Source organism: Vanellus vanellus (assembly GCF_965231255.1).
Source record: "Vanellus vanellus genome assembly, contig: HAP1_SCAFFOLD_2215, whole genome shotgun sequence".
NCBI classification, from domain to species: Eukaryota; Metazoa; Chordata; class Aves; order Charadriiformes; family Charadriidae; genus Vanellus; species Vanellus vanellus.
In genome coordinates, this window is record NW_028127579.1 from 5,693 (window position 1) to 15,343 (window position 9,651).

At 67.3% G+C, this 9,651-nt stretch overlaps 1 protein-coding gene across 1 annotated transcript; it reads left to right on the top strand.

Moving 5' to 3' along the window:
* Nucleotides 1–2,047: 2,047 nt before the first annotated feature.
* Nucleotides 2,048–9,127, top strand: LOC309685186 (serine protease 27-like; the record flags this gene model as incomplete). Its single annotated transcript, XM_082500997.1, is given in 5 exon segments — nucleotides 2,048–2,381; nucleotides 4,371–4,540; nucleotides 8,843–8,917; nucleotides 8,919–8,988; nucleotides 8,991–9,127. Coding segments are annotated over 5 exon segments (786 nt in total).
* Nucleotides 9,128–9,651: the final 524 nt, after the last annotated feature.

Consider the following 9,651-nt stretch of genomic DNA (forward strand, 5'->3'; position numbering starts at 1 on the left):
GCAACGTGGGGGGGGAGGACGCGGGGGCGGGGGAGTGGCCCTGGCAGGGCAGCCTCCTGCGCCGCGGGACCCACGTCTGTGGGGTGTCCCTGGTGGCCCCCCAGTGGGTCCTCACCGCCGCCCACTGCTTCCAGGCGTGAGTAACCCGGGCGCCGTGGGGCAGGGCTGGGGGGCGGGACGGGTTATGGGGTCTCCATAGGGCTGTGGGGCAGGGCTGGGGGGCGGGACGGGTTGTGGGGTCTCCATAGGGCTGTGGGGTGGTGGGACCTGCTGTGGGGTCTCCATGGGGCCGTGGGGCAGGGGAAGGGGGTGGTGGGACGTGTTATGGGGTCTCCAGGGGGCCGTGGGGCAGGGGTGGGGAGCGGGACATGTTATGGGGTCTCCATAGGGCTGTGGGGTGGTGGGACCTGCTGTGGGGTCTCCATGTTGCCGTGGGGCAGGGGAAGGGGGTGGTGGGACCAGTTACGGAGTCTCCAGGGGGCCGTGGGGCAGGGCTGGGGGACGGGACGTGTTATGGGGTCTCCAGGGGGCTGTGGGGCAGGGGTGGAGGGCAGGACAGGTTATGGGGTCTCCATAGGGCTGTGGGGTGGTGGGACCTGCTGTGGGGCAAGAGAACATGGTGGTGGGACCAGTTATGGGGTCTCCAGGGGGCCGTGGGGTGGTGGGACCTGCTGTGGGGTCTCCATGTTGCCGTGGGGCAGGGGAAGGGGGTGGTGGGACCAGTTACGGAGTCTCCAGGGGGCCGTGGGGCAGGGCTGGGGAGCGGGATGGGTTATGGGGTCTCCAGGGCGCTGTGGGGCAGGGCTGGGGGGCGGGATGTGTTATGGGGTCTCCAGGGGGCTGTGGGGCAGGGCTGGGGGGCAGGATGTGTTATGGGGTCTCCAGGGGGCTGTGGGGCAGGGCTGGGGGGCGGGACGTGTTATGGGGTCTCCATAGGGCTGTGGGGTGGTGGGACCTGCTGTGGGGTCTCCATGGGGCCGTGGGGCAGAGGAAGGGGGTGGGGGAACCAGTTGTGGGTCTGTGGTGATGGACAGACCCAATGGTGGCCAAGGGCACCCAACTGTGGCCGAGGGCACCCAACGGTAGCCAAAGTGACCCAACAGTGACCAAGAGCACCCAACGGTGGCCGAGGGCACCCAATGGTGGCCAAGGTGGCCCAACGGTGCAACAGTGGCCAAGAGCACCCAACGGTAGCCGAGGGCACCCAACGGTGGCCAAGGTGACCCAACGGTGGCCGATGGCACCCAACGGTGGCCGAGGGCACCCAACGGTGGCCAAGGGCACCCAATGGTAGCCAAGGGCACCCAACAGTGGCCAAGGTGACCCAACGGTGTCCAAGAGCACCCAACGGTGGCCGAGGGCACCCAACGGTGGCCGAGGGCACCCAACGGTAGCCAAGGTGACCCAACGGTGGCCGAGGGCACCCAACGGTGGCCAAGAGCACCCAATGGTAGCCGAGGGCACCCAACGGTGGCCAAGGTGACCCAACGGTGGCCAAGAGCACCCAATGATGGCCGAGGGCACCCAATGGTAGCCAAGGGCACCCAACGGCGGCCAAGGTGACCCAACGGTGGCCGAGGGCACCCAACGGTGGCCAAGGGCACCCAATGGTAGCCAAGGTGACCCAACGGTGGCCAAGAGCACCCAACGGTGGCCGATGGCACCCAACGGTAGCCGAGGGCACCCAACGGTAGCCAAGGTGACCCAACGGTGGCCAAGGTGACCCAACGGTGACCAAGGTGACCCAACGGTGGCCAAGAGCACCCAACAGTGGCCGATGGCACCCAACGGTAGCCGAGGGCACCCAACAGTAGCCAAGGTGACCCAACGGTGGCCAAGGTGACCCAACGGTGACCAAGGTGACCCAACGGTGGCCAAGAGCACCCAACAGTGGCCGATGGCACCCAACGGTAGCCGAGGGCACCCAACAGTAGCCAAGGTGACCCAACGGTGGCCGAGGGCACCCAATGGTGCCCAAGGTGACCCAATGGTAGCCAAGGGCACCCAACGGTGGCCAAGGTGACCCAACGGTGGCCAAGGCGACCCAATGGTGGCCAAGGTGACCCACCGGTGGCCAAGAGCACCCTTCCCCCCCCCCGTTGTCCGCAGGAGCCGGGACCCGCGCCTCTACTCCGTCCTCTTGGGAGTGCGGGAGTTATCCGGGCCAGCGGGGCCGGGGCTGAGCGTGCCCTTGAGCCGCCTCCTGCCCCACCCGGCCTACGCCGGCGAAGCCACCAGCGGGGACATCGCCTTGGGCCAGTTGGCCTGGCCCGTCCCCTTCGGGGCCACCATCCTGCCCGTCTGCCTCCCCGCCCCCACCCTGCGCTTCCCCCCCGGCACCCGCTGCGTGGCCACCGGCTGGGGGGACATCCAGGAGGGAGGTGAGGGGGCAAGCAACGGGGGGGGAGGGCAAGCGGAGGGGGAGGGCAAGCAAAGGGGGGGGGAGGGCAACAAAAGGGGTTGGAGGGCAACCAATGGGGGTTGAGGGCAACCAATGGGGGTTGGAGGGCAACCAATGGGGGTGGAGGGCAACCAACGGGGGTGGAGGGCAACCAACAGGGGTGGAGGGCAACCAATGGGAGTGGGCAAGTGGGATGGAGGGCAACCAACGGGGGTTGAGGGCAACCAATGGGGTTGGAGGGCAACCAATGGGGTTGGAGGGCAACCAACGGGGGTGGAGGGCAACAAACGGGGTTGGAGGGCGATCAATGGGGGTGGAGGGCAACCAACGGGGGTGGAGGGCAATCAAGTGGGATGGAGGGCCACCAATGGGGTTGGAGGGCAACCAACGGGGTTGGAGGGCAACCAACGGGGGTGGACGGCAACCAATGGGGATGGGAAGTGGGATGGAGGGCAACCAACGGGGGTTGAGGGCAACCAACGGGGTTGGAGGGCAACCAACAGGGTTGGAGGGCAACCAACGGGGGTGGAGGGCAATCAAGTAGGATGGAGGGCCAGCAATGGGGTTGGAGGGCAACCAACGGGGGTGGAGGGCAACCAATGGGGGTGGGAAGTGGGATGGAGGGCAACCAACAGGGGTGGAGGGCAATCAAGTGGGATGGAGGGCCATCAACGGGGTTGGAGGGCAACCAACAGGGTTGGAGGGCAACCAATGGGGGTGGAGGGCAACCAACAGGGTTGGAGGGCAACCAACGGGGGTGGACGGCAACCAATGGGGGTGGAGGGCAACCAACAGGAGTGGAGGGCAACCAATGGGGGTGGAGGGCAACAAACGGGGTTGAAGGGCGATCAATGGGGGTGGAGGGCAACCAACGGTGGTGGAGGGCAACCAATGGGGTTGGAGGGCAACCAACGGGGGTGGAGGGCAACCAACGGGGGTTGAGGGCAACCAATGGGGTTAGAGGGCAACCAACAGGGGTGGAGGGCAATCAAGTGGGATGGAGGGCCACCAATGGGGTTGGAGGGCAACCAATGGGGGTGGAGGGCAACCAATGGGGGTTGAGGGCAACAAACAGGGTTGGAGGGCAATCAAGTGGGATGGAGGGCAACCAACAGGGTTGGAGGGCAACCAATGGGGGTGGAGGGCAACCAATGGGGGTGGGAAGTGGGATGGAGGGCAACCAACGGGGGTGGAGGGCAACCAACAGGGGTGGAGGGCAACCAATGGGAGTGGGCAAGTGGGATGGAGGGCAACCAACGGGGGTGGAGGGCAATCAAGTGGGATGGAGGGCAACCAACAGGGTTGGAGGGCAACCAACGGGGGTGGACGGCAACCAATGGGGGTGGGAAGTGGGATGGAGGGCAACCAATGGGGGTGGAGGGCAACCAACAGGGGTGGAGGGCAACCAACAGGGTTGGAGGGCAACAAACAGGGTTGGAGGGCAACCAACAGGGGTGGAGGGCAAGCAGCGGGGGTTGAGGGCAACCAACGGGGGTGGGAAGTTGGATGGAGGGCAACCAATGGGGGTGGAGGGCAACCAACGGGGGTGGAGGGCAATCAATGGGGTTGGAGGGCAACCAAGGGGGGTGGAGGGCAACCAACAGGGGTGGAGGGCAATCAAGTGGGATGGAGGGCCACCAAAGGGGCGTGGAGGGCAACCAATGGGGGTGGAGGGCAACAAATGGGGGTGGAGGGCAACCAACAGGGTTGGAGGGCAATCAAGTGGGATGGAGGGCCACCAAAGGGGTGTGGAGGGCAACCAATGGGGGTGGGCAAGTGGGATGGAGGGCAATCAATGGGGGTGGAGGGCAATCAATGGGGGTGGAGGGCAATCAAGTGGGATGGAGGACACCCCCCCCCCCCCGCTGAGGTGCGGGTGGGCTGGGGGTGGGGCCAGCGGGTGACCCCGCCCCCTGACCCCGCCCCCCCCCGACCCCGCCCCCCCCCCCCGACCCCGCCCCCCCCGCAGAGGACCTGCCCTCCCCCCGGCGGCTGCAGAAGCTGGAGGTGCCCATCATGGCCCTGAGCCGCTGCCGCCGCCTCTACGGGCGGGACATGGGCCGCGCCCTCCCGCCCCGCCCCATCCAGGACGACATGATCTGCGCCGGCTACGCCCAGGGCCGCAAGGACACCTGCAAGGTGGGGCGGGGCCCCCGGACCCACATCCCCCCCCCCCCGGGACCCACATCCCCCCCGGGACCCACAACCCATTGGGGGCACCGACGTCCTTTGGGGATCCACCAAAGCTCCCAGTGACCCCACCCCCTGGTGACCCCCAACCTCCCGGTGACCCCACCCCCTGGTGACCCCCAACCTCCTGGTGGCCCCACCCTGTGACCCACAACCCCCCCCGTGACCCACATCCCCCCCCCCGGGACCCACAACCCCCTCCCTGTGACCCACAACCCATCAGGGGCACCGACGTCCTTTGGGGATCCACCAAAGCTCCCGGTGACCCCCATGGTGACCCCACTCCCACCCCGTGACCCACAACCCCCCCCGGGACCCACAACCCCCCCTGTGACCCACAACCCCCTCCCTGTGACCCACAACCCCCTCCTGGGACCCACAACCCCCTCCCTGCGACCCACAACCCATCGGGGGCACCGACGTCCTTTGGGGATCCACCAAAGCTCAACCTCCCAGTGACCCCCAACCTCCCGCTGGCCCCACCCCCTGGTGACCCCCAACCCCCTGGTGGCCCCACCCTGTGACCCACAACCCCCTCCTGGGACCCACATCCCCCTCCTGTGACCCACACCCCCCCCGGGACCCACAACCCATCGGGGGCACCGACGTCCTTTGGGGATCCACCAAAACTCCCGGTGACCCCCATGGTGACCCCACCCCGTGACCCACAACCCCCCCGCCGGGACCCACAACCCCCTCCTGTGACCCACAACCCCCTCCCCGGGACCCACAACCCCTTCTGGGACCCACAACCCATCGGGGGCACCAACGTCCTTTGGGGATCCACCAAAGCTCAACCTCCCAGTGACCCCCAACCCCCTGGTGGCCCCACCCCGTGACCCACAACCCCCCCCGGGACCCACAACCCCCTCCTGTGACCCACAACCCCCTCCTGGGACCCACAACCCCCTCCTGGGACCCACAACCCATCGGGGGCACCGACGTCCTTTGGGGATCCACCAAAGCTCAACCTCCCGCTGGCCCCACCCCCTGGTGACCCCCAACCTCCTGGTGGCCCCACCCCGTGACCCACAACCCCTTCTGGGACCCACATCCCTCCCTGTGACCCACAACCCCCTCCTGTGACCCACAACCCATCGGGGGCACCGACGTCCTTTGGGGATCCACCAAAACTCCTGGTGACCCCCATGGTGACCCCACTCCCACCCCGTGACCCACATCCCCCCCTGGGACCCACATCCCCCCCCCCTGGGACCCACAACCCCCTCCTGTGACCCACAACCCCTTCTGGGACCCACAACCCATCGGGGGCACCGACGTCCTTTGGGGATCCACCAAAGCTCCCAGTGACCCCCAACCTCCCGCTGGCCCCACCCCGTGACCCACAACCCCCCATGGTGACCCCACTCCCACCCCGTGACCCACAACCCCCCCCCCTGGGACCCACAACCCCCTCCCTGTGACCCACAACCCCCTCCTGTGACCCACAACCCATTGGGGGCACCGACGTCCTTTGGGGATCCACCAAAGCTCCCAGTGACCCCACCCCCTGGTGACCCCCAACCTCCCGGTGACCCCACCCCCTGGTGACCCCCAACCTCCTGGTGGCCCCACCCTGTGACCCACAACCCCCCCCGTGACCCACATCCCCCTCCTGTGACCCACATCCCCCTCCTGGGACCCACAACCCATCGGGGGCACCGACGTCCTTTGGGGATCCACCAAAGCTCCCGGTGACCCCCATGGTGGCCCCACCCCGTGACCCACAACCCCCTCCTGGGACCCACATCCCCCTCCTGGGACCCACAACCCCTTCTGGGACCCACAACCCATCGGGGGCACTGACGTCCTTTGGGGATCCACCAAAGCTCCCGGTGACCCCCATGGTGACCCCACCCCGTGACCCACAACCCCCTCCTGGGACCCACATCCCCCCCCCGGGACCCACAACCCCCCCCGGGACCCACATCCCCCTCCTGTGACCCACAACCCCCTTCTGGGACCCACAACCCATCGGGGGCACTGACGTCCTTTGGGGATCCACCAAAGCTCCCGGTGACCCCCATGGTGACCCCACCCCGTGACCCACAACCCCCTCCTGGGACCCACATCCCCCCCCGGGACCCACAACCCCCCCCGGGACCCACATCCCCCTCCTGTGACCCACAACCCCTTCTGGGACCCACAACCCATCGGGGGCACTGACGTCCTTTGGGGATCCACCAAAGCTCCCGGTGACCCCCATGGTGACCCCACTCCCACCCCGTGACCCACAACCCCCCCCGGGACCCACAACCCCCTCCTGTGACCCACAACCCCTCCTGGGACCCACAACCCCTTCTGGGACCCACAACCCATCGGGGGCACCGACGTCCTTTGGGGATCCACCAAAGCTCAACCTCCCGGTGACCCCCATTGCCCCCCAACCCCTTGGTGACCCCCAACCCCCATTGACCCCCAACCCCTTGGTGACCCCCAACCCCCATTGACCCCCATTGCCCCCCAACCCTTGGTGACCCCCCAACCCCTTGGTGACCCCCCACCCCCCATTGACCCCCAACCCCCATTGCCCCCCAACCCCTTGGTGACCCCCAACCCCTTGGTGACCCCCACCCCCCATTGACCCCCAACCCCTTGATGACCCCCAACCCCCATTGACCCCCATTGAACCCCAACCCCTTGGTGACCCCCAACCCTCGATGACCTCCATTGACCCCCAACCACTTGATGACCCCCAACCCCTTGATGACCCCCAACCCCCCATTGCCCCCCAACCTCTTCTTGACCCCCTCCCCCCCATCACCCTCCTCCACCCCCCCCCCTTGACCCCCAACCCCTTGGTGACCCCCAACCCCCATTGACCCCCAACCCCTTGATGACCCCCAACCCCTCATTGACCCCCATTGCCCCCAAACCCCTTGGTGACCCCCAACCTCTTCTTGACCCCCTCCCCCCCATCACCCTCCTCCACCCCCCCACCCCCCTTGACCCCCAACCCCTTGGTGACCCCCAACCCCTTGATGACCTCCATTGACCCCCAACCCCTTGGTGTCCCCCAACCCTTTGGTGACACCCAACCCCCATTGACCCCCCATTGACCCCCATTGACCCCCAACCCCTTGGTGACCCCCAACCCCCCGGTGACCCCCAACCCCCATTGCCCCCCATTGCCCCCCAACCCCTTGGTGACCCCCAACCCCCATTGACCCCCAACCCCTTGATGACCCCCAACCCCTTGATGACCTCCATTGACCCCCAACCTCTTGATGACCCCCAACCCCCATTGACCCCCAACCCCTTGATGACCTCCATTGCCCCCCAACCCCTTGATGACCCCCAACCCCCCATTGCCCCCCAACCTCTTCTTGACCCCCTCCCCCCCATCACCCTCCTCCACCCCCCCACCCCCCCATTGACCCCCAGCCCCTTGGTGTCCCCCAACCCCTTGGTGACCCCCAACCCCCATTGACCCCCAACCCCTTGGTGACCCCCAATTCCCCATTGACCCCCAACCCCTTGGTGACCCCCAACCCCCCGGTGACCCCCAACCCCCCATTGCCCCCATTGCCCCCCAACCCCTTGGTGTCCCCCAACCCCTTGATGACCCCCATTGACCCCCAACCCCTTGATGACCCCCAACCCCCATTGACCCCCATTGACCCCCAACCCCCATTGCCCCCCAACCCCTCGATGACCTCCATTGACCCCCAACCCCTTGGTGTCCCCCAACCCCTTGAGACCCCCAACCCCCATTGACCCCCAACTCCCATTGACCCCCATTGCCCCCAACCCCTTGATGACCCCCAACCCCTTGGTGACCCCCAACCCCCCATTGCCCCCAACCCCTTGATGACCCCCAACCCCCCCTTGACCCCCAACCTCTTGATGACCCCCAACCCCCCCTTGACCCCCAACCTCTTGATGACCCCCAACCCCTTGATGACCTCCAACCCCCATTGACCCCCAACCCCCCATTGACCCCCAACCCCTTGGTGACCCCCCAACCCCTTGATGACCTCCATTGACCCCCAACCCCTTGATGACCCCCAACCCCCATTGACCCCCAACCCCCATTGACCCCCATTGACCCCCAACCCCCATTGACCCCCATTGGCCCCCAACCCCTTGATGACCTCCATTGCCCCCCAACCCCTTGATGACCCCCAACCCCCATTGCCCCCCAACCCCTTCTTGACCCCTCCCCCCCCCCATCACCCTCCTCCACCCCCCCACCCCTCCCTTGACCTTTGACCCCCCCCGTGACCCCCTTCCCTCCCCCCTCCCCCCCAGGGCGACTCCGGGGGGCCACTGGTGTGCCGGGCGGGGCCCCGCTGGGTACTGGTGGGCATCGTCAGTTGGGGGGAGGGGCTGCGCCGTGCCCAACCGCCCCGGCGTCTACACCCGCGTCAGCGCCTACGCCCATTGGCTGGCGCCCCGCGCCCGGGCGTGGCCTTCCTCCGCCCCGAGGGCCCCGCCCCCGCCAGCCGCGCCCGCCCCGCCCCCGCCCCCGCTGTCGTCATCGTCGTCATTGTCGTCATCGCCGTCGTCATGGGCGGCGCAGGGGCGGCGCTCTGATGTCACCCCAGAGAGCCCACAGGGGACCCACAGGCCCCATAGGGGACCCCCAACGCCCCATAGGGACCCACAGAGCCTATAGGGACCCACAGAGCCTATAGGGGACCCCAACACCCTATAGAGGACCCATAGAGCCCATAGGGGACCCCCAGACCCCATAGGAGACCCCAAAGACCCTATAGGGACCCCAACACCCCATAGGGGACCCCACAGGGGACCCACAGGCCCCATGGGGACCCCAACACCCCATAGGGGACCCATAGACCCCACAGGGGACCCACAGAGCCCATAGGGGACCCCCAACGCCCCATAGGGGACCCAAAGATCCTATAGGGGACCCCAAAGACTCTATAGGGGACCCCAAAGACCCTATAGGGGACCCCAACACCCCATAGGGGACCCACAGAGCCCATAGGGGACCCCAAAGACCCCATAGGGGACCCCAAAGACCCTATAGGGGACCCCAACCACCCTATACAGGACCCATAGAGCCCATAGGGGGACCCATAAACCCCACAGGGGAC